At 38.8% G+C, this 24,270-nt stretch overlaps 1 protein-coding gene across 1 annotated transcript in view; it reads right to left on the bottom strand.

Annotated features, from left to right (window-relative positions):
* MYO3A (myosin IIIA) overlaps window positions 1-24,270 on the bottom strand; it is a 120,600-nt gene that overhangs the window by 46,634 nt on the left and 49,696 nt on the right. Inside the window, exons 6-16 of the mRNA XM_008639318.2 lie at window positions 23,980-24,056; window positions 22,567-22,712; window positions 20,824-20,889; window positions 20,273-20,428; window positions 11,006-11,105; window positions 8,556-8,672; window positions 7,704-7,808; window positions 7,562-7,621; window positions 6,597-6,820; window positions 4,728-4,826; window positions 4,513-4,627 (exon numbers count right to left, since the gene is read on the bottom strand). Of these exons, the coding sequence (XP_008637540.2) occupies window positions 4,513-4,627; window positions 4,728-4,826; window positions 6,597-6,820; window positions 7,562-7,621; window positions 7,704-7,808; window positions 8,556-8,672; window positions 11,006-11,105; window positions 20,273-20,428; window positions 20,824-20,889; window positions 22,567-22,712; window positions 23,980-24,056 (1,265 nt within the window). The remainder of the gene's footprint in view (window positions 1-4,512; window positions 4,628-4,727; window positions 4,827-6,596; window positions 6,821-7,561; window positions 7,622-7,703; window positions 7,809-8,555; window positions 8,673-11,005; window positions 11,106-20,272; window positions 20,429-20,823; window positions 20,890-22,566; window positions 22,713-23,979; window positions 24,057-24,270) is intronic.

Genomic DNA, 24,270 nt, shown 5'->3' with positions numbered 1-24,270 from the left:
AAAACAGTTGTGTGAATATCCTCTTACACAGAAAGAATTCAGAGGTTATTTATATCTACCCTTCACTGTGTCTACAGGTGCAAACATGTCTAAAAATTTAATACGCAGATCAACAAAAATATAAAAAAATCTGCATCTATGTTTCTTGCATCATGGAAACAAAGGTACTTCAAATAATAGGTTGTGGTGGTTTAGCAAAACTTGGTTTGTAGGGGCAGACAAGAAAAAAAGAGGAAAAACAACTGCCCAAAACTTCTGTGACTGGCACAGAGCCAATAGCTGATGGGCAGTTTGCCAGACCATGTGGACAAGCTGGAAACGCCTCTGTGATGACATATTTAAGAAAGAAGGGATGACGCAAAGCTCCTTTTTCTCTTGTTCCCCTTGGCGAAGGGGAGGGACCCCTGGGCGCTCTTGGCGCAGCAGCCAGGGCCAGGCCGCCCAGAGGAGCCACTCCAGAGCCACGAGCAGCCACCTGGCTGGAAAATCCCCCAGCTGAGGCTGGGACAGTGTGGCTGAGATTCTTCTGAAGCTGCCGTGGCCCAGGCGGTGCTGGCTGGCCCCCTGAGGCTGGTGGGGCTCGCACCAAACCAGGCAAAAACACCACGCAGCCAGCAGCAAGAGACAGGGAGAGTCTTTCCCCAATGCAGAGCCCTGGCAAGATCAACTTCTCAGCTGCAACTTAAAGACACCAACTTTCTTCTAAGTCAGAGAAAAAGGAAAAGTGAGGTCACGTGAGGAAGGCCAACATGGCAGCACCAAGGTCGGTGGGGGAAGGGAGAGGGCGGAGGTGCTCCCAGCACTGGAGCTGAGATTCTCCTGCAAGCCGTGGTGAGGGTTATAATACACCTCTTAATAAAACCCTTTCTCTATAACTCATGGAGTGCATAGGGAGGTGCAGAGATCCATGCACAGCCCGTGAAGAGGAGTGCTCATGCTAGAGCGCACAGACGCTGAGAGGCTTTTAAAGATTGAAGAAGAGAGCCTTTGCTTGCAGGCTGGAACAGCTCATCCTTAAAAGACTAAACCCCATGAACTGTTATGACCCACGCTGGCAGTTGTGAGAAGACTCCACGACCCGTGGGAAAGATTTCCACATGGCAGCAGATTCGGGCGGGCTGTTGCTTGTGAAGTTTGAAATCGCGTTAGATAAGTTTGCAGAGAACTATCTCCCGCGGGAAGGATCCCACGGCACAGCAGAAGAAACTCTTTTCCTTAAACATGAAGAAAGACTCTTAAGAAATAAAATACTGACCAAACCCCCATGTTTGTTTCCTTGCACGGTTAGTGGAAAGAGGGAAGATTGGGGAAGAAAGGTGTTCTGAAAGTTTGCTTTGGTTTCTCAATACTCTTTTTACTTTTAATTCTGTTAGTAATAAATCTTATTCATACTGTTTAATTTTGGACCTGTTTTGCCTTGAAGTTTTTCTTTTTCCTCAATAATCCTTATTTCACCTCATGAAAATGAAGTTTTAAGTTCCCCTCTGCTGCTCAGCTATAGCAAAAGCAAATAAGTGAGTAGTTTTTTCATGGTGCTTGGCACTTAACCAGCATCAAACCACCACATAGGTCTATATCATCTCCGACCAATGTCATCAGAAAAAGTTTCACTGGGAGAAGAGTGAGGCCTCACATCTCTGATTTGGCAAAGCATTTTACCCTTCAAAATGTCAGTTAGGAACTCACCAAAGCATCTTAATATGGACTTCGCTTAAACAAATTTAGATTTCAAATTATTTAGGAGGTTCTGCGATGGTTTAGTTGATAAGGTGGTGTTAGGTCATAGGTTGGACTTGATAATCTCGAAGGTCTTTTCCAACCTCATTAATTCTGTGATTCTGTGAACACGGACTCTGTCTTGAAAAGAGCTGTTACTACTCTGGACAGTGAAGTGATAGATACAGTAAATTACTTTTAAGTACCTATACATGAGAAAATAATTTGAAATTAGTAAAATAATGCTTTCGTTGCAGGTTTGACTTAGATTTTACCTCCAAATTTTCATCTGAATGGTGAGTATTTATTGTTATACCTGATGATCTGATTATTTTTTATTCAGAAAATGCTAGGTGTACTTGTAAAGCAGACTAGGAGTCTGTGACACTGCATAATTCGAGGCATACAGTACTAGTGTGTTTTATAAACAGCAGGTTGAAAACCTTTGAAGTAGTTTTATAAGAAGCAGTTTCACAAATCTGATTGTTATTTTATCATGATGATCTTTTTATAATGGCAAAGCATTTTATCTGTATTATTCAATAGTTTGCTGGTACCATGTCAGGCATCATTTACTCAGATAAAATCTCTAATTGCTCTAGAATACTTGAGCTTGTTTTCAACACTTTCAGAAGTTAATCTAGCAGTTAATAAACACTGATTCCAGTGACAGCAAGACAAACTGGATAAACTCACTCTAAAAAATTGTGCTGAGGATAATTGGCACACAGTTTACTTAGGATTAAGCAATTGTTTTCATTTTAAGCTTAGGGACACAGTAAAAATGCAAAGAAATGGATAGCTTAACTTCTGCCATCATGCTGTACAATACGTATAGCTGCTGACATTTTTCTGCCCTTTTCCAGTGTGTTTGAAATCTGGCTTGATCTGTCTCATACAGCATAATTATTGTTCCCCTCAGGCAGTCCTTTCTTATTAATTTTGCCATGCAGCCTGAAATAAACCAGTGTGATTTTAAGACAGGGAGTACTGACAGTAGTTACTTTTGAAACCTGTCAGTCAGTTAAAAGCAAATTTCAGAGAAATAAAGCTTTGTTTAGGTCTCAGTTTTAACTGGAGTGGATATTTTTTTCTGTCCATGGCTTTCAGCTAATAAAACATTGAACATGCTTATATAGAAGTTCCTCTGTGCACTGGGATGCATGTCAAAGCTTAAGGCTGCCTTACTAAAAAGTGATCTTAGGAATGGAATTCAATGTCCTTTTCTCACTGAAAAAAATTGTCTTCACACATGTATCTGATATCAGAAACTCCATGGGGGAAGAAGGCTGTTCCTTCACTCTTGCAAGCACAGCCTCAGACAGGCTAATTCACCCAGAGTAGGATGTAAGGCAGGCTAACATGGCTGGGGGTCACGAGTAGCCACAAGCAGATTGCCCACGGCGCTCAGCCTGCTTCTGAAATTGCAGGGTTCTACAGGTAGGTAATTCTTTGCAGATTCAGCTCACGGTGGCTTGCTGAGTTAATCAAGTAAAGATCCATGCTAGAACTGCACAATGCAGCCAGTGACCTAGTTCTAACTGCATCTTCAATATGTATGGAAGGCCTCTTCTGGATGATCAGGATTATTGTGTCAACCCGTTCAAGTGAACAAAAGAACTGGAAACAAAAACAGACTTGCTGCTTTTCATGCTTTGAATTAGGACTTATCAAGGTCTCTAGTGCTGTGACAAAACTGCTGTCAGTGCTGAACCATGAATGTCCTTTCATGCTGCTTCTGCAAAGGTGAAAGCACAAGTGAGAGGATGCGATAGTACAAGTGTGATATTACTAAATGCAGTTGTGAATAACACGTAGAGAAGAAAGAGACTGTGAATGCCACTGCTACTACGACTTAATGAAAAGTGACTGTGGAGGAACAAAATAGGTGAATAAATCTGTTCTGCTAGCTATTTCAAATATTTACATTGAGGGAAGTCAGAAATAGTCAACTGAAGTGAGCAATTTTCTGTGAAAAGCTCCTTACCACATACAGTAATGGAGATGAGTTTTGTCAGAGAAATTAAAACATTCATCCATTCTGCAGCACTAGTGCTCTATTTCACAGATACTATATGGATCATATCTCTACTATTTACATTGTTTATAAATAAAGTCAGAGATAAATGATACCTCTGTAAGGTAAAACTAGGCACAGGATGGGATTTCTTTCCTTTATAAATCCAGAATCCTTTTTTATTTTAATTCTACCGAAGACAGACTGAGGAGAGGGGTTTAATGGCCAGCTGAGCAATGATATGAAATCATAAAGAAAGAATGGGTTCAGTTAAGGTTTAGTGATGAGATTCATCTCCAAAGGGATTTAAGAACTTCATTCAACTTTATCCCTGGAGTTGTGAAAATGTATTGAGTTCATCAATACTCAGTTCAACTCAATGAATTTTTAGAACTCTCACCATGGACTTCCTCTTAAAACTGAGATGAGGCTCATATTCACAGGCCTAGAATTATTGGCTAATAAACAGTTACAACATCATATTCTATGCATTAAATTTGATAAAATCTTTCCCTCCCCCCAATCACTCAGCTGTGCTGTGTTCACTCATTTTGAAGTCTTGTTGACTAATATCATTGTACTGGCTTATCCATGCCTTGAAACCTTAAAAATTTAAATAATACTATATAACAGTAAGTTGACCATGCAAGATCCCAAAACATAAGCACAATGCTGCTAAAGGAAGAAAATAACAAAGGAGATTTGAATGCTTTATGTAAGTTTTTCTTGATTAAGGTAGCTGGTAAAGTTCACAAAGGAAAAGGGTTATCAGCACTCACCTCCAGCGTAAAACCTATGACTTTGAAGCACTGTTCTATTAATTCAAACTGAGACTTATAAAAGCTATTGTTCATGAAATCTTGCACTATTCTGAAATGATCATTTTGCAGATATCTGAAAGAGTTGATGGATACAGAGTTAGAATGTAAATGAGGCTGACAATTCAACACCACATTTCTTAGTAATCAATTTATGCAAAAATAAACTACATTACCTGGGAGGTCTACAATCTGGCAATTTATAATGTGCCAGTTTTTTCTTTTCTGCGAGACCAGCATAAATATAATAAAAAATATGGAAATTTTTCTCTCCTCTGAAACAACAGAAACAACAAACTGATTTAGTAATATAACCATGCTACGTTTCTTGATGACACGCATACTATTACTAAATGTTATTTTAATAACATTTAATAACACTCACACAAACTGACAGAGGACTCTGAAAGAAGCTTCACTACAGAACTTCCTGTGAGCACCTTTTCATGCCATTGTATGTTTGTCTTCACACTGCCAGGGTGGCTGCTTGGTGCTAAAGCAGCTCAGTGCTGCTCTGCCTTTGATGCAGTTGGTAGATGCTGTGTGAGATCTTGCACATTGCTCACCCACCCACATTGAATGGGCTGCTTAACTCCAGTTATTTTAAAAAATCTTCTGACTGTGGGAGAGGTATACACTCCTGGTTTGCTGAATGCAGTATGTCTACTGTGTCCTTTAGCCCTGAACCAAGAAGCAAACATTCAGTAAAAGGACCTTATCACTTGGCATGCTTTGCCTAGAAGCTAGATGCCCAAAACTAGGACAGAGGTTTATTACACATTTAAGGCTCCTGTGCTCCTTATGAGAAAGAACTGGATCCTTAGGTGAAAATTTACAACCATGACTGAGCCCTGAGATGCCCAAGTCAGTCACTACTGACTAAGAAAAAGGAATTGTGTTCAAACCCTTGCTTTGTGCATGAGCATCACTAGGATCATAGAACCATAGAATGGCTTGGGTTGGGGGGACTTTAAGGATCATCATTCATGGGCAGGGACCCCTTCCACTAGACCAGGTTGCTCAGAGACATATCCAGCCTGGCTTGAACACTTCCAGGGATGGGGCATCCACAGTTCCCTGGGCAACTTGTTCCAATGCCTCACCATCCTCACACTAAAGAATTTCTTTCTAATATCTAATCTAAACCTATTCTCTCTCAGTTTAAAGCCATTGTCCCTTGTCCTGTACTACATGTTCTTGCAAAAAGTCTCTCTCCATCTTTTTCGCAGGCTCTCTTTGGGTGGAAGGTAGCAATTAGGTCACCCTGAAGCTTTCTCTTCTCCAGACTGAACAATCCCAATTTTCTAAGCTGTTCCCCATAGGAGAGGTGCTCCATCCCTCTAATAATCTTGGTGGCCTTCTCTGGAATTTCTCCAACAGGTAGAATATATTTCCTGCAGTGAGGACCCCAGAGCTGGATGCAGAACCTCAGGTGGGGTCTCACCAGAGCCAGGTAGAGGGGCAGATTTCCCCCCTAGACCAGCTGTCCACCCTGATTTGGATGCAGCCCAGGACATGTTTGGCTTTCTGGGCTGGGACTGCACACAGCTGGGTCATGACCAGCTTCTCATCCACCAGCATCCCCAAGTCTTTCTTGGCAGAGATCTTTGATCCGTAACCCTCTATAAACAATTCCTACTATATGTTCCAAAATGGAAAACAAGCAAACAAACAAAGAAATAAGCTACAGTACTAGAGGAAATTCAGAGGAAGTAAATCCAATTTATACACTTAACACAATACTCCAAAATCCCACAAAGAAATGTATAACTGAACTATTAGAAAGTTTTTAATTCTTTGCACATTCTTATTTTATATATCACATGGGTATTTTTGTAAGATTTGTTTAAATAACCCAGGAGGCAATGAAAATCATCTGGAGTAGTTTTCAGCTAGCTTACAGATTTATAAGCTAGTCATTACATTTTTTAAGAAAAAAATCCAGGTACCATATTCATCTTTGTGTTTTGAACCAAGGTGATTTCCTGCATCATAGGCCTACTCTGTAACCCCCAAATTAGGTCAAATACAATTTTCATACTTACACTGCCTGGTGGACAACCCTGGATTTTTCAAGGAGGTACTCTGAAATCTGAGCTCCTACTACAGTGCCACCACAAGTGAATTTCATTTCCAAATATTTTCCAAATCTGCTTGAGTTATCATTGATAATAGTGCCAGCATTCCCAAATGCTTCTACAAGGTTGTTCACCTGGAGAATCTTCTCCTGCAGAGTCCTGTTATTAGCCTGCATGTGAAAAAGATATTGCTTCAAACTATCAGTAATTATTCAAATATATACATTTTAGGTGGTTTTTTAATCTTCTCATTGGTATTGTGAAGTGTGACATAATCAGGGCAGCCATTCCCATGGTAATTATATGGAGAGAAAGGCATATATATACATATACATACATATATATATACGTAAAATGAAATCTGTCAGAATATAGCAATCTTCAGAACTAAGGCTGTCTGGAAGAGATAACACACATAATGATAACAACACTATCAATGAATTTCTGTGGTTTCTGTGGTTTCTGTGGTTCTGTGGCTCTGAGATGGCCTATCTGCTTTTAGGATCCTTGTTAGCATCTGGTTACTCTCCACTGCACCCTAACAATCCATTAGTTTACTTTCATCTCATCTGGGACATGCAAAAAATGGCATTTTATTTAGATGGTTATGGTGGCCTCTTCTGAGACTGACTATGTCCCACTGACAGCAATCTGGTTGTGGAAGGATGAGAAGCTAGAAGAGGATTTTATTTAGTACTGTTTGGGTGACTTGAAGACATTCAGTTAAACAGGGAACTGACTAAGTCACAGCCCTCACTGCAGTGGGTACTTTTCTTTGTGGAAATCCCAGCATATTTTCAACTGACCCTAGTTCAGGAGGGAGGAAGGAGCAGATAGATCAGCATCATGTTCCAATGTTCTTTGGAAAATATGCAACAATCTCACCCCACAACCAATACCCTGTCCATAGGTTCAGCCCTTTAGGCCCAAGCTAGCAAAGCCTTACAGAGATGTGTCTTGCCAGCTCCACTTTCTCCAGAAATAACAATACACTGCAGAGAACAGAAAAAGACTCTGAGCTCCTCACACATCCCTCAGCCTGGCAGAGGATGTAATTAGACACCTCATCTATACCTGATCGGAGTTGTATGTCACCATGGACTGATAGCCTATGTCAGCAACAGCAAAAATGTGAGGAGGGTTGGCAGTCCGTTTGGCTCCAATGTACAGTTTGGAATGCTAAGTGTAAGAAAAACAAAAACATTACCACTGTCCTTTAAAAACTTTTTTAAATTGAAGTTTGGTTTTAGTTTTAGATTAGTGTACAGCATGCTGAGGTTTCCAGCACTGATGTTTTCTGAGGGAGCTGTTACTGTACTCACTATACCATGAATCTGTATGTACTTAGTACTATAAGAATGGCTTAAAAAAATTAAGTGCAATTTTCTATACTTTTTGCCCTGATTACACTATGAAACTCAATTTATTAGGAGAAAATTTACTGTTTTCAGACATCATAGTTCCAACTTACCATTTAAATTTACTTGTGCTTCACTTCTTATTAACATCCCTGCATGATATTGATGTTAAAACATAAGATCTTTTCTGTACCTGTAGTTTCTGATAATTAATAAGCCCAAATTATTGTATGATCAGACTTTAATATCTTTCCCCTTTTGTATAACAGGGAGACAGATTCACAGAAGTTAATATTTTACAGGGTTGCTTTGTGCACAATCTACACTATAGACATAAAACCACCAGAAATGAATCCTATTTGAGTTTCTCATTTCTGTGCTGAAATTCAGCACGTGTTAGGAATGTGTGTCAATGTACACTTGAAAGAACATATCTACTGGTAATTCTCTTTTTCAGAGTAAGCTAAAATAAATCTCAAGAATGGTCTTACTTTATACTTAACATGAATATTTATATTTTAGTGGAAATTGGTGCTAGTTTAAAATAACCAAACCTAAATTTTCACACCTGTGAAGAATAAATATCTATGTTCCGAAATGGGTTGACAGCGATGAGAATGTCCCCAACATATGTGTAGATCTGATCCTTGGCATAACCCTTCTGCAGCTGTTCTGTTACTGTATTCTGATGGAAAATGAACAGGAACAATGAATCACATGGGGGAAAAGAGAATATTAGGAAAATGTATAAAATATTTATATAGTTTCAGTGAGGGAGGATAAGTAGGGAAGGTATTTATAGTCAGGAATACAATCGATCATGATCAAAAGAAAGTGGTATTTTCAAACACACTGGCATTTCTAATTTTTTGTGTCCAAACTCACTTTGAACAATATATATTTACAGATCCCCAAGCAGCTGTAGAAGAAGGAGTTAATAAGTACTGCTTTCATTCATTTAATCAGAGGTTTCCATGAGACAGTCTTGTCTACGTTTCTAATACTAAAGTTTCATGTAACTTATCAAGCAAGAGCCATATGATTGAGTCCATAACTGCTATTACAGCTGCTTTAACATTACTCTCAGTTATGATACAACACAGATGTTCAACTGTTTGGTTCCCCTTAATGTAAACAATAAGGCATCTTTCTGTATTGCCAGCCAGTCTCTGCTGTGATTGTTCTTTGCTGTTGCAGAGCCAGTCCTCCCTCAACGAAGAAAAAAGAAGGGCCCATTAGTGGCATTCAAATTTCTTGATGTAATTTCCCTCCGCTTCTTCTGCATACACAGCTGGGTATATAAAGTGCCTGGTTAGGTTTCCAATCAAAACAGGCCACAGAGCTGAATGAAGAAATTCAAACCAGCCTTGAGACTAATCTCAGGTACACGTGAAAATATATAGGCCCCATACCCAGTGGAACAGAACAACTGGCAGCAGAGGACTACAGAAGGAATTGCTTTCCTTCCCCATCCATCTATTCACAGTGTTGTACACTGTGTCCTGGTTAATACACTTAAAAGCTGAATTCTCAACAGCTGTAGAGGTTATATTTCCTTCATGAGAAAACATAAGGAGAGAATCTTGGTTTTCCATTGCCTTGATAAACTTTTTGGTTTTGAATGCTCTCTTTGTTTTTGGCCAAACCAGATTCATGTTACAGAATTAGTTTAGGAGAACTTCTGCCCTTTTTGAAATTATTTCTTGCATCAATAGAAGGTCTCTTGTCTTGCTCTGATGATGGGGATATCTAAACTGGAAGAAAAATTTGAGTGGAAGAAAGCTGTTATTCGTATGTGAAAGAGGTTTTAAATTGGATTTGATTTAGTAACACCACACAGTCAAATGGTGCATTTAGACAGAGGCTTCCTGAGGACTTCCATGAGAATGCTCCACCTCTGAGGAGATGGGATATATTCCAGCTTGTCTGTTTCTTTGTGCAGTAAAATCTCTTTAGCTTGGATTGTTTCTATGTATCATGGTAAAAGATAAAAAAAAATGTATCATGGTGAAAGATAAAAAAACCCCAAACAGTCTTACTTTTCCCAATACTAAAAAAATGCTTAAACCTGAACCTTGTGCAGTAGATGAAGTTTGGATTAGCTCAATTAGAATTAACTAAACATTAAGCTACTGTAACTAAGCTCTTGGGAGATGGAAAATGTTCCACGAGCTGTCAGCATTATATAGTTTACCAGCTCAAGTGCCACAATGAGTATTCTGGACTGACAAAGATACACAATACCATAGAAGTTTTACAGATAAGAGAATGTGAATTATAGTCTATGCACAGCCCAGTAGATGAAGAATGACAGGTTTTTTACAACCACTGATGGCCTCTAAGACCTACAGATAATGTGTTGTGGCCTGATTCTTCTTTCTGGTTTTGAAGCTTAAAGCACAGACACAGCAGACTTCTTCCCTCCCTTATGCCATGCTCCCCTACTCCTAGAGGACTCATTTTCGAACTTTGACAAACCAGTGATATTTTTATCAGTAATTTTGCCAGAAGTTCAGCAGCAGGTATTGACAGGTCAGAGTCTCAGTGGACATAAATTGACCCTCATGCATGTCCACACTAAAATAAGTCAGCGAGAACCCAGTCTGGGAGAGTATGGTAAGCTAGTTTAAGACAACTCTCAGTGTTTAAGCAACAGGGACCGAAGGTCTTGGACCGAGACCAATTTCAGGTTAAGACACTGTTGCAAACTGGATACTTAGCTGTAATAAAATCCAGTGATACAAATTCTGTTTAGTCAATGGTGTTACAATACTGTTTGGTCCACAGCTGTAACTCCAGAGATTGTTTTAGCTTTGAGTTGAAACCTTTCTGACACAGTAAATCTTATCAAAAGTATTTGGCATAAAGTGGTGAAATGTCATTGTACACTTACACAATTGATGTTGTGTAAATTCACACAAATTCAACTACGGTTGAATTTGAAAATCAACAGCATACCATTGTAATTTAATATGTGATTACTCCTCTTCAGGAAAATATGAAAAAAGAGATTCTTACCTCATCCAGTACCTCCAAGGTTGCTAAATCATCTACCTCTTCTTGGCTTGAAACTAGTGACTTACTGTAGTTCCCTTTCTTTGTATGAATACGTTCAAATCTAAAAGAGAAAGAGATACAATCTCCTGACGTAAGGAAACACAGAACAGATCTTACATCTGCAACCATCTTGAAGGCCAAAACATTCCAACTTTCCATTGTTCTGAATTTAAACACACACAAATGTTTGAATAGCAGGACAGGAGTCAACTTCTTGGTACAGCACACCTGTACTTGACAATTCAAAAGCTATGATTTGAACCCAGAACCACTACAATGAAGAACTTTGTCACTCTACAGATCCCTGCTTAGATCACACCCCCACATCAGCTGCAAGACTGGAGCTTGCTAATACAAGTAAAAAAAGAGAACATCTTCATAAAGCATGTAATAGTGAAACTCTGGCACCAACATGCAAAAAGATCCTGACAAAAATTATGGATAGGACAAACCTGGGGTGTATGATGAAATAGTGCAGCAAAGATGATGCAGACAAAGCATTCAGGATGAAAACATTTCTAGCTTATTAATGACAGTGCTCTGAACTCTGGCTGAGATGATCACAGTATAGAGCAAAGTGCTACAGGACCACTGGGCTAAGTGAAATACATCTTGACCAAATTTTCTTGGACTCACCAGGAAAAAAAGTCATACAAGAGAATGAAACAAAATTTCAAATATCTTTCTTATCAGGGTTAAACTCCAAGTTTAACTTTAAATTTGTCTTAAAGTTAGATTTCTTTTCTCCATCAATCAAACAAAAAATTAGCTTTATGCAGTCTTATTTTAATTAGCAAGAAAATTCCTAGAGACTTGAATTATTCTTTATCCAAGAGTAAAGGCATTGCTAAATAGAGCAAAAGCAGCAGAGAATGCAAGATTTACAATTCATATCAGTTATACTTGCTTTTACGAGATGAGGGAAAATGAGGAAAAGGGAAACTGCGTAAGTAATAGCAGAGTTCACAAACTAAATCAAGCTCAGATGTGTAATAAGGCATAAGCACAGAAAACCTATCAAGCAAATCTGATCTCCTGATACGACCTCACCTCCCTTGATGCCACTGGTAGGAAGGCACCTCTCAAACACAAGGAACATATACCTAAGTAAACTGAGACAGCAGGGAAACTGTTGTGTGAAGCACTCACTCCTTACCTTGATCCCAGACAAGACCAGGGAAATTCTTTATTTAATTTTGATATTTGGATACATGGCATGGCTAAAAGCAGACAGGTGTTTTCTACACAGGCAAGAATTTTGATATACAGTGAACAGATGACAGGAGAAGGAGTGTAGTCACACCAAGATGGAAAGTTAGAGTGAGTGAACATCACACCGATGGGGAAGGCTAAGAGACTTCTGAACACCCACCAATTTACTGCATAGTTTAATGGGCTGTACCTCTTAATGGGAATCACCTAGTTCATGAGTGCTACTTCAGGTCATTCTGGCTGTGCCCTGATGAGGAATATAGGTGCAGAAACTCAAGCAGGGAAGGACTTGGTGCAATTACTAACTGCCAGGACTGAAAAGGGACTGGAAGAAATGGGCAAATTATGTCCTCCCAAACTGTAAGTGTAATCACAATGTGGATGATGGAAATCCAGACAGGAGGGCACTTCATCTATCACTTCTTTCAATTTCTCTTGTCTCTAGCAATCATTCCCTGAGGATGACAGAATGGCCTGTTCTCACCCTGGTGCCAGAAATGGCGCAGTATCTTCCTCCTTTACACAGGTGCCAGCTACCACTGAAATCTTTTAATTGTCCACAATGCAAAGGCAGGAGCTCCACACTCATAGCTGACTAATTCTGCAACTTTAATATCGAGATACAAAGAATTCCTTGCAAGAGCTACCATAGTTTCACAGTTTCTGTGCCAAAATAACAGCACAGAATCCAGTGAGGAGGCTAAGTGACCCGGAAGCACAATGAACCATAGGACTGACAGGATCTACAAGATCCCAGGTTTGACCTATTCTTCCCTTTCCTTTGGAATCCAGTTGTACCACAAGAGCTGTCCTGATAGTACTGTCCTTGCAATAACAGTATGAGACAATTTTTGGTAGCATGTACCCCCAGGTTGTATTAAAAAGGACATGGTAATATTAAGATTTAAATTAACTCCTTAGCCTTGCATAATCTGCTGCTGTTTGATTTGCATTTACCAGCTAAAGGACATTACTGAATCCAAAGTCAGAGGTGCAGGCAATATGCTACCCTCTCAATAGAAATCTATCCCCTCTATAATTCACACTCCTATTTATACCTATTTTTAACAGCTACATTTGAAAAAATTTAAATTTGGACAGCTGAAACGATTTCTCCTTCGCACCTGTATGAAGGTCATTTTGTGTCCAGAGGATGCATCTAATATCAGTGTGACTTTGAGAGAGACCTATCAATATGTACACAAGGGAAAGATGTGGGAATTGCAGGACTATGTCAAGCTCTGCTGTTCTACTTTTTCCATTGCTGAAGAAAGATCCAAAACAAAGTATCTCTCAAGCTTTGCTTTCCATTGCTGGTGGAACTGTTACACATCGAACACATATTTTTTTAATATGTTAAATCCTTAAATGTTACTGCGTATCAGTGAGAGAGTGATATTTCCCAGGATTAGTTTCAACTACCATTTTTCATTTAATGTAGGAAGCTAACAACTGCCTTGCAGGAAGGAAGGAAGGAGAATGCTCCAGTTATGGACACTTTTCTTTTTCTATTTTTTTTTCTTTTAAGGAAACAAATCTCTGTGTATGCCAGGCAAGTTTAATTACATAAAATCGATCCTCCTGTAATCCTCTTCAGCTGACATTATGAGAACACTAGTGCTTGTTGGACCAGATTATACTCTCCATTCTCCAGAGTATGTAAGAGTGGCAGATTTGCAGAACACAATATTTTTCCACTCTGCTGTCAAAGGGCACAGACCCCTCAAGGGCAGTTGTACTGCTTCGCTCCAACCACTTTAAAAAAACCCACATCAGTGCTGTTGACATCAGTGCTGAAGTTTCATTAAGATCATGCACATAGACATTGTGAACTGAAATAACACATATCTCTGTTCTGCTCAAAAATGTGTTGGAGGCATTGGATTTTACAAGCATGCCCGACAAGCAATTCAGGCAGCTAAAGGCCAGAAACATCAATGCAGTATGGACAAGAAAATGAGCCAAGGCCTCATTGTTTCTGTGCATTCTCTTTCACACCAACAACCCCCTCCCTCGCTTATCTTTCAAGATTCAGTTAAATCAAAATGAGGCAACCGCAGCTTTTCTTCTTCAAATTGTCAGAATGTATTTAAAAGATTTCTGATAGTTCCAAAAATACCATGAAAAGGAAAGTGTGACTCATGATGCCCTGCTGAACTCCCTGCCTAAACCGGTTGGAGAATCATCTACAGACTAAGAAGTGACAGGAATAGGGCTGGCCTTAGTTTGTTTGTAAATAAGAAACTAAAAATAATGACATTTTTGTAAGGTGAAGGTGGAAACAGCTGTACACATCCCAGCAGTTAAAACCACCAGTAAAATGACAAAAAAGCAACACAGAAAAACCTCTACAGGATCTGTCATTGCTGGTGATTCTATTTCTCTGGAGGCTGCACAAAGCAATATTAATTCACACTTAAAATCAAAATCTTGTCTTCAAAGATATATCTTGTGAAATCTGCTTAAATAAAACTACAGTCTGATATCTATAAAAAATCTGTACCTGACTTTAGAAAGTGTAAGACTCCAGTGATAAGCCTCCAGCTGCATCTGCACAATGCTTTGCAGACAAACCTGCATTCCCCCCGTATTTAAAACATTCACAGCACTGAGACTACAGGCTGCAGTCTCAGGGAGCTGTGCTGCAGCTTATGCAATGTTGCTGAGAGCACACACTTGCCCTGCAGAGCTGTGGGGCTTTTGATTCAGAGGTGGTCTGTGCCCAGCTCTGCACAATTTGTTTGACAAAGCTTGTGCTGCTTTACCATGACCTGTAAAAAAAGCAGATTATTAATCCTTCAACAAAAGCCTCAAGTAACAGCTGTATCCCTGACAAATTTCAGGGGGAAATATGTGTTCTCAACTGAGCAAATGGGAGACCTCTAAAAGGACTCTTTGGGATTAGTTCATCATGAGTCAGGCCCATGCACTATGGTCACAGCTGTACTGAGATGATAAAGGAGAAGCTCCAAGGGTAAGCAATGCCTGCTGACTAGTCCCACCTTCAGAAGAAATGAGTTGCTGAGCAAGTGGTCTGGCACAACAGTAAAGTACCACTTGCAGAGAATTTCTCCTGAGGAGTTCTGGATGCAGAAGGAACATCTTCCTCCTGTTTTCCTCAAAAGGTAAACTGTTCTTCATTCAGGCATTGCTGTTGTCTATCGTGTTATATAGAAGAACATTATTCACCTATAGAGATGTGTATTAGCAAGAAGCCTATGGGACTGGAGTTGTGCTTATTCTAAGGCCTTTGTCCCCAGAACTCCCTACTGCTTCTACAGCCTGAGAGAAGTTTGCAGCACAGCCATCCTACACAGGAGTGTCCTCAATGCAGAAGCACACGCTTCTTGGTATAACAAAGCCCACACTGAGTCCCAAGAGAGGAAGAACTGGCCTGAAGGGCTCAAAGATTGAACTGGAACTCTAAAACCTTCCATTTAAGTGACTACTCCAATCCAGATGTCATCTGGAGGCCTTGGCCAAGACAGCACTGGACTCCATGTGTACTACCTTGTTCCGTTCCTCATACTGTCTTTGTCAAGCCAGCATGGTGATCTCCCACCCTCTGCTACAGCCTGCCCTGCAGAGCTGAGCTTGAAGGATTGCTGTCAGCTGCTTTCCACTGGCAGGATGAGTCAGAGAGACTGGGACAGTGTACACCCAGAAAACGAGTGACACAAGTCTGTGCAATCAGGGAAAGTCACGAAAGGAAACTTTCTGGTACTCCCTGCTTTAACTATGGGTAAATAAATTGACAACCACCTTTGTGCATGTTGTACGTGAACTTCTGTGAAATTATCTCCCTGATATTTCCATACCATTAAATAGAGCAACTGTTTAGTATTCTGTTACTGCCTTCAGTGCTAACCCTATATGACCAATACAGGAGTACAAACTCCGAAAAAAATAATTCAGCTCACCCAAAACTTTTGCATCGTTTTGCAGTAGAATAGGTCTCTTTCCCATAATTACTCAGGGAATATATAAAGATGACTCTTAATCTGGGGACCAGAGTCATTTGCTGAAATCTAGGTGCACTGAATATCCCTCATATGTACAGCTCATTCTGGAATGACTCACAATTCCCAGGAAATACACAATGTACTAATCATTGCATATTTCTGCAGAGATTATTGTAACAGCAGTCAAGAAGAAGACAGCCAAACAACTCAAGATAAAAGTCTTACAAGCCTGACTGTCAGGTGTAGATGCGACAGTTCTGAAGGTTGTTTCAAAGACAGCTATTTCTGTTGCAGAGTAAAATTCTTTACAATGCAGGGATTTTTTCCCTCTTTTGGCCCAGCAAAAAGTGTATTTTTAGAACTGTTTTGGGGTATATGCTGCAATGCTCATTTTTAATAACTATTTTCATCACTAATTATAAATTTTAACAGCTCTACTGCTATACTGAAGGCCTTTGTCAAGCTCAAAGCCCCTGTCCTGAAAGTGACTCTCCTCACAAAAAACCCAGCAAAATTAATTGCATTTAGTATGCAACTTTGCCTGCTTCATCACCTCTCCAATGTGAATTTATCCCATATAGCATATCTCATGTAGCATATTTGATATATAGATCATATATCATTCCCAGCAACAGATTTTAAAGATGTTTCAGTCAGGATGCTATGGGAAAATGTTAATGTATCAAGGGATATTTTCTCCTGCTATTCTTATTGTCATTTCAGCCTGAGTTCCGAGCTAGAAAAGGTTAAGTTGCAAATAGATATTATTAGCATAAAAAAATTATGATTTTGGAGAAAAATGTACTGCATTTGCTCAAAGTAAAAAAGTGGAATTTTTAATGAAGCTCATTGCTAGTATTCATGCTTTATTTGAGTCTTGAGCACAAGATATTCCAGTGCTAGAACACTGCTCAAAGGCTACTTAAAAACTAGTATTATCTTCTATCACTTTCATTAAGTCTGGAGCCAGGCTGCGACACTTTGCTATTTAAAGTTTTATCAGTGTTAATTGAAATTTCTCTGGTTAGTCAGGTGGTTGGTGGGCTCTCTTCCTCTTGTTTCCAGCTCTTGAAAGGATGCAGTACAATGCAGAACCTAAACCTTGGTTCCCTTTCGCTAGAATAACAACACTGGGAAAGTTCTGAGGGCCCTAATGACTCGGTGACTCCTCAGTGTTGGAAAAAACCTCAGGAACATGGGTGCCAATGGGAGTGACTTCAAGGTGGCTCCACTCTGTGCCTAGAGATTACACATCCTTCCTGAGCACACACAGTGCACAAACATTGGATCTGAGGGTAAGGCCTTCTGCAAAAAAACTCTGGGAATGTGACATAATATAATGAGCTTTTCTTTTTGAACTGCATCAGCTGCACATTCAGCAAACAACAAGGTAAGATCACAAGCACATCAACAGACTATCGCTGCAGAAGGCATTCAGAACCAAATTACACCTCAGCACAATGAGCTAAGAAGGTGACTTGATTTTGAGTGAAAACAGAAATATTGAACACAATAAAACCTAGTGGCTGGTCCTCAGCTATTAATTTCCAAGTATTTTTCTTTTTTCTTTTGAAATACAAAACTGCAATTAGTAAAGTCAAATTTGACGAGGAGAGTAAACACATACAGAGAAAATAACTGGATTCCTAACTTTCAGCTTTAAGTCAACATTACCAAATTTACTGACTTTATATTCCAATGCCAATTTTTACAACACAGCACAGGTAGCAGGATTTCTTCCCTCAGTGGAAGGAAGAGATCTTTAATCCCTTTAACTACCTGCTTCCCACTGTCACTCCCATTGTCAAGAAGGAGGAGAGTTATGCCTTCAAATTGGGGACTGAGAGAGTGTGAGCTCGAGATCAGGAAGAAGTTTTACAAGGAAAGTTGCCAGCAACTGGTGGAAGTTCAGAAATTTCACAGTAGGATGGACCCTAACACATCAGTGTAAAAACAGTCCTAGAATAGCATAAGCAAGAAAAGCAGCTCTTCCAGGGGACTTGTCACTATACCACCTATGTCTTGACTCTAAATCAGATTTACATGGTACTTCTGTACAGACAGTGCTTTTAACACCATTTGTTCTGTGCAGATTAAAGGTTAGAAGATACATATGATTAGTATTAAAAGACTGAAAAAAACATGACTATTGAACTCAAAGATCTTTGTATAATCTCTTATCATTCACAGCAGAAAAAAACACAAATGCTGTTCCATAGTCAGTCTTAGAGCGTATTTCACAAAATCACACAATCACAGAATCATTTAGGTTGGGAATACTACTTGGTAGTATTTTAAACTTTTAAACTGAAACATGGGCTATGCTTTAACCATGCAATTTAAATTACACTCTGAATTAAATAAGTACATTTTTTGCACAGTTTCAGATTAGAAATTATTATTATTATTATTTTGAAAAACAGTATTCTGTTTTCCTTTGAGAAATTCTACGTAAAAGTTACACTTGATCAACCATAAAAGCATAGGTAACTTCATCACATAGTAATACATTCCCTTAAATTTTTGTTCTCGTGAAGAGTCACCAGCTTATAAAACACAGTCTAAACAGGACAGAGAAAATACCAGTAGATTATCTGGTTCCTGTGCCACTTGACTGCTCTGTGCACGTGCAAATTGGGCCACTTTCCCTATGTTTGTATTGTACAGGAAAAAAAAGTTCATGTATTTTGCTTTATGCAGCATTTACATAAAAAAAAAAAAGGATTTTGAGAAAAAAAAAAGACTATGAAAACAAAAATGAGTTCTCTAAAATGGGTAAAAAAGGTCACAATATCTAATTGACTTAGAAGCTGGATTTTTTTTCAAAATTATTTAGGCTTTAAAAGGACTAATATCACAAGTGTTAACAGGATTTCAATTCATATAACTCAGTGGTTTGGACTTATTTTGCCACATATCATTTCCCTGTGTTTTTTAAAAAATGCTATTTGAAGTCTGGATTATGTTGCTGGTTTAGTGCTCAGCACTGACATCCAACAAGCTTATTTGAATTCAAGAATCTTTCTGGATTAAGCAAATGTCAAGTCTGCAATACATAGAGCATATAAATCCAGTCTGAAGCTTAAATTTAAGCCAAATGCATAGTTTTATACTGAGGTGTCAGAAAAGAGAAAGCATTGCTCCTCCCACATCCACTTAAAGTCTAAGAAAACTTCAATATCATAATTATTTAGAAATATATTTTTACTATTATCTTCAAAGCATAGAGTAAATAGAAAATTCTCCAGAACTAGAAATGACGACTGCTGTATATATTGTTACTATGAATGTGTGAAAGGAAATGTGGCAGATTTTAATAAGCTTTTTCCACACAGATGATAATGCAAAAATGTCTTTTAAATTTCATATTCCCTTTAAAAAAACAAAGAAAAATCATCATGCTTTACCTTGAGGCAGGAGCAGTCACACCAGTACTATGTCAATGCTAATCTACTACATTTCACAGCTGATACATGAGTGTACTGTGTGGAGTTTTTTCAATTGTAAAATTGAGCTGAGACCTTGTCAAGTATTTTAAATAAAAGCCATCAGGTGTTAAGTGATTTGTTCAGAATTGATATCACTTAAATACTAGTGGAAGAAAGAAAATATTCAAGAAGACATAATATTTGAAGTTTGCAAAACACATTCTGCTACCATTATCACTTCTTTTAGTCAGAAAGATCCAATTCCTGCAGGAACCTCACTAGTGATTTTTAGCATACTTGCTCAAACTAAACATTAGCTGACCATGCAAGTGGAAGAAAATGACAAACATTAATTTCACTTAACCTTAGCTTTCTAGAAGCTGGGGTCTAAGACTATATCTTGAGTCACAGAAGAAAGGGGAGGCACTTCTAAAGATTGTTTCATTGCACATGTGAATCATGATGCATCTCTCTTTCCATTGGCTGTACAGGGGACCCCAAAAATTAGGCTATTTTTTTGCCAGCTAAAAATTACAAGGGTTGAATCTATCTCTGAGTGCTAGTCATTCTGAAACAGTGGAAATATCAAAACTGACCCAGCTTATCTACTTTTTAGCTACTTTTACCTTGCCTTTTCAGTGACTCCCATTTGTTGATGAACATCAATAAATTCCATGAGTTGCCTTTGTAGCACGTTTTCTTTTCCTTCAATTTGCTTAATAAAATCATGCTGCAAAAGAGTAGATACTGTTGGACGCTTCTCATAATCTTTAGTCAAGCACCTGTGCTGGCAGAAAAAAACATATGATCATTGAGGGTTTGCAGTTAAGTTTTGAAATGCTTGTCTGGAGTTAATTCATGCCTCCATAATAAATACATCCATCTTAATCAAAAGAGTTCTGCACTGAAAACTAATACGACTTCACAGAATTCATGAGTCCAAGAAGTTAAATTAATGCATTTTAAAACTAAATATTCTTTAAATTAAGAAATGTCAAGGTTTTGAAATATTTTATCATGTTTTAAATACGGAGCCTCACTTGGAAATCAAACTGGATTTACAAACAAGCCTTTTAAGGAAGAGTATTAGTTGCAACAGATTTCCACAAAAGATGTTTTACACATGACATTTGCACATGTTCCATATTCAACCAGAGTGGTCTCAGTTGTTACTCACTTGTTAATGAAATCGTTGAATTCAGGTGACCACAGTTCAGGCTGCTGTAGCGTTGGAGGAGGATTCCTGCAAAGGTCAGTGTGATGATAAGTTAATAAGCTACTCACTTGACAAAAACAGTGTGTGAAGGCAGGCTGAGTAATGAGTTTTAGAAGGCCACTGAAAAAAGATATTGATTTCCACTGGTAAAAGGAGCATGGGTAGATGATGCAATGCCTCGTTGGTTTTCCTACTTTACATAACTAATAAGGAGAAATAGCATCAAGATGATCTACCAAGTGTAGCTAAGAATCACTGTAATTTTTTCAATCAAATCAATAAAAGGAAATTAAACTAACAACCCATTAATCACTATTCACTTGTAATGGCAAGTTCCTTCGTTCAAGCCTGAAACAATATACTTTCTTAAGAGAATTTTTAAAAAGAAATTCTAGGTTAAGTTTTCTCAGAAGGACTGAATTAATCAAATCGCTGAACAAAGTGTCCAAAGGAACTGGTTCTTTATTAATTATTCCTCATTCATCAGAAGATAAGTCAGAAGTGAAAGTCTAAATACAGATCTATTATAAAAAAATATACTGCTTTCTTTTCTATTGTTAGAGCTGTTTATTCTAGGTGTTAATTCAGTTGAAATGGTCTTGACAGTCTTCTTCCATTCAGAGGTGACATTTTCACTGAGTACAGTTGTGAAGACAAAAGGAATGACCGACCGATAGATGAGGTGACTTGCTGTCTCTTTTCAATCAACCATAACTTCTTTTCTTAAGTGTGGCTTAATGTTTGCTCTATCACTCTCAGGTTTTACCTAATGGAATAAAAGGGTATTCACCTTATATTTGCTCCAGGGCAGAGAGGTGCCCAGTACTTGTAAGAGTATAAACCAGAAGTTTTTTTGAAGTCCTACCTCCAGTGACTGACCACAATAGTTTGCAACTGCTTTTCCCATAGCAAGCAAGGGTTAGAAGAGCATTCATAGTCTGATTCAGTGACAAGTCAGCCAAGATTTCTTAAATCTATAGGTAATTTAAACTAGTTTGGGCATCTCGGCTGAAAAGGACTCTAAGCACTTATATATACTATGTGGGCTCAGCTGCTGTGGTACTGCTCCAGTTCTTAGGATGAAATCCACAAACTACTACTGTATGATCATTACCTACAGACCTGGAGATTGATGTTCTGTGAAATGCCTTAAGTGGCACTTTGGGTACTTACATTTTCAGCTTCAAAGGAAAAACCACAAAAGAAGTTGCTATTTGCACTGCCCAAGCACAGCAACACTGGAACTTCCAGAAGCAGCACAAGCTAATGAACAGCTGAAGCCTAAATGTATGTGAGAGGTGGAACAACCTTTGCTTCAAAGGACAGAAGATAACTCCTGAAGACAGGTATGGGACCAGTTCACCACAGTGGCACATTCAGACTGTATTTCTATCACATGTCATTCTTTGTAACAGAATATACGGGACTCAAGTAAGTCCTGCATTCATGTGGCAGCAGCCCACTCAGGAGAACGCCTTACGACTTTTTCTCAAATGTAGCTACAGTCAGCTCTGAACTTCTCAATGTGCACACATGGTTGAAGCAGAGCCTGCAGAAAATAGAGCTGGGCAAAGTATTTTTAACCTATCTCCTAGTATAAATAATATAAAGAAAGTCTTTACATGGTCTAAGTTTGAAGAAAGTAACAGTTAAGGAAAAAGTTCCATCTAACCTGTCAACAAACAAAACACATCAAGATATTACCTTGGTATTTTGAAGAGCGCCCTCATGGGGTGCAAGTCAGCAAGGGGTGGATCTCCATCTCCCAGCTCTATTGCAGTAATGCCCAGTGACCATGCATCACACCTAGCATCGTAGGAGCTATCTAGCTGCTGCTCACAGGCAATCACCTGTTGGAGTAAAAGACTGGGATGGTCAAATGTCCAGATTTAAGAGTACACCCCCAGTTGGAGGAATCTCTTACAGAATATCCAGTGAAATAAACAGACATGCACACATATAGAAAGCTAAAGCATCTATCCAATTGCCAAAACCCCCCCCAATGTTTGAACTAGAGAAAGCAGGTATCTGTGAACACCACGTTCTCTGGCCAGATGTTCTCTGACATGAAAAAAAGGTACAAATCCATGGCTTTTTCAGCTGAAGGTGATAAACTGCATCCCACAACTGAGGAAGCAGAAGGAAACTCAGCAGCCCTACAACTCTTTATATGGATTATTCCTGCTAAGTAACTATTGCAACTATACTGCTCTCTCTATGAAGTGCAACAATCAGGAAAAAAGAAGCTGAATTCACTATATCTTACTGGGTCCTTATTCAACCAAATCAGCCAATTTCCAGATCAAGTGGATTTGGACAAAGTTCATTAGATCACAGCAAAACAGTTAACTTCATATACATTTCAGCTCATCCATAATGCTGGATAAATCTAGAATTTTTCATTCCATTAGCTGCAGATCTAAACCAACATGTATGCCATTAGTTATATGGTTAGACGTATGTGTATGAACAGAGTATGTTGATAAAAATAAATGTGTATAAACAGAGCAGTTCCACATGCTATAAACAGATGTACTTGCATGTGTTTGCGTGCACACAAATACTCTAAGCAGATAAGCTTATTTATAAGGAAATATTTTTCCTGTCTCAGCTTAAAATGTATCTTTAAATGCTTCAATTTCAGTCTGGAAAAACCTCCACAGAATCACAGTGCATCTTCTTCATTCATAATAACATTTTCTATTTCTTGCTGCAACAAGTATGGATATATAGTATTAAAACTTTCCAGGTGTAGAAGTCAAAGAAGAAGAAGCTATAATGTGTCACAGTAACAACCTGGTCTCCTTCCATCCACGGGGAGATGAGATATCTATAGTTTCAGAGCTTGAAAGGCTGGAAAGTATCAGTAGTAGTACTCTATATTCTTTAACATTTTAGTAAACATTTCAGTGTCTTGCTCCCTCTCTCTAATATTATAATTTCAAAAATAAACCCCATTTTAACTTAATCCTTCCAAACATGTAAGAAAAAAGGTTTAAAACACTTTTTAAAAGGACATTGCTGTTTCATTTGGTGAAAGGACCAGGAAGAAAGACAAAGAAGAAATGCAGACTACAGCAGCTCAAGTACCAGTGGTAAAATATTTTGAAACCTGACCTCTGGAGCCATCCAGAATGGGGTGCCCACGGAGGTGTTCCGACGGAGACGAGTGCTGGTCAGCTGAGCAGACACACCTGGAAGAATGAGGGGAAGCTGTCATCAGAGCAGTGGGTATTTCCATCCAAGACAGCCCTTCTGAAGGGTGACATCCTCATCTTGTCATGCTACAACTTCTCCACATGAGAATCTCAAACACATCTTCCCAGTTCTCTGGAAAGAGAGGCCCAGTCCTGAAAGGTGCCCAGCACTTCAGCAGAGGTTCTCCGCATCCTTGTTTCCAGTGGCTTC

Source organism: Corvus brachyrhynchos, unplaced genomic scaffold (genome assembly GCF_000691975.1).
Source record: "Corvus brachyrhynchos isolate BGI_N302 unplaced genomic scaffold, ASM69197v1 scaffold167, whole genome shotgun sequence".
In the NCBI taxonomy this organism is placed as follows: domain Eukaryota; kingdom Metazoa; phylum Chordata; class Aves; order Passeriformes; family Corvidae; genus Corvus; species Corvus brachyrhynchos.
This window is presented reverse-complemented; position numbering and strand designations above follow the sequence as displayed.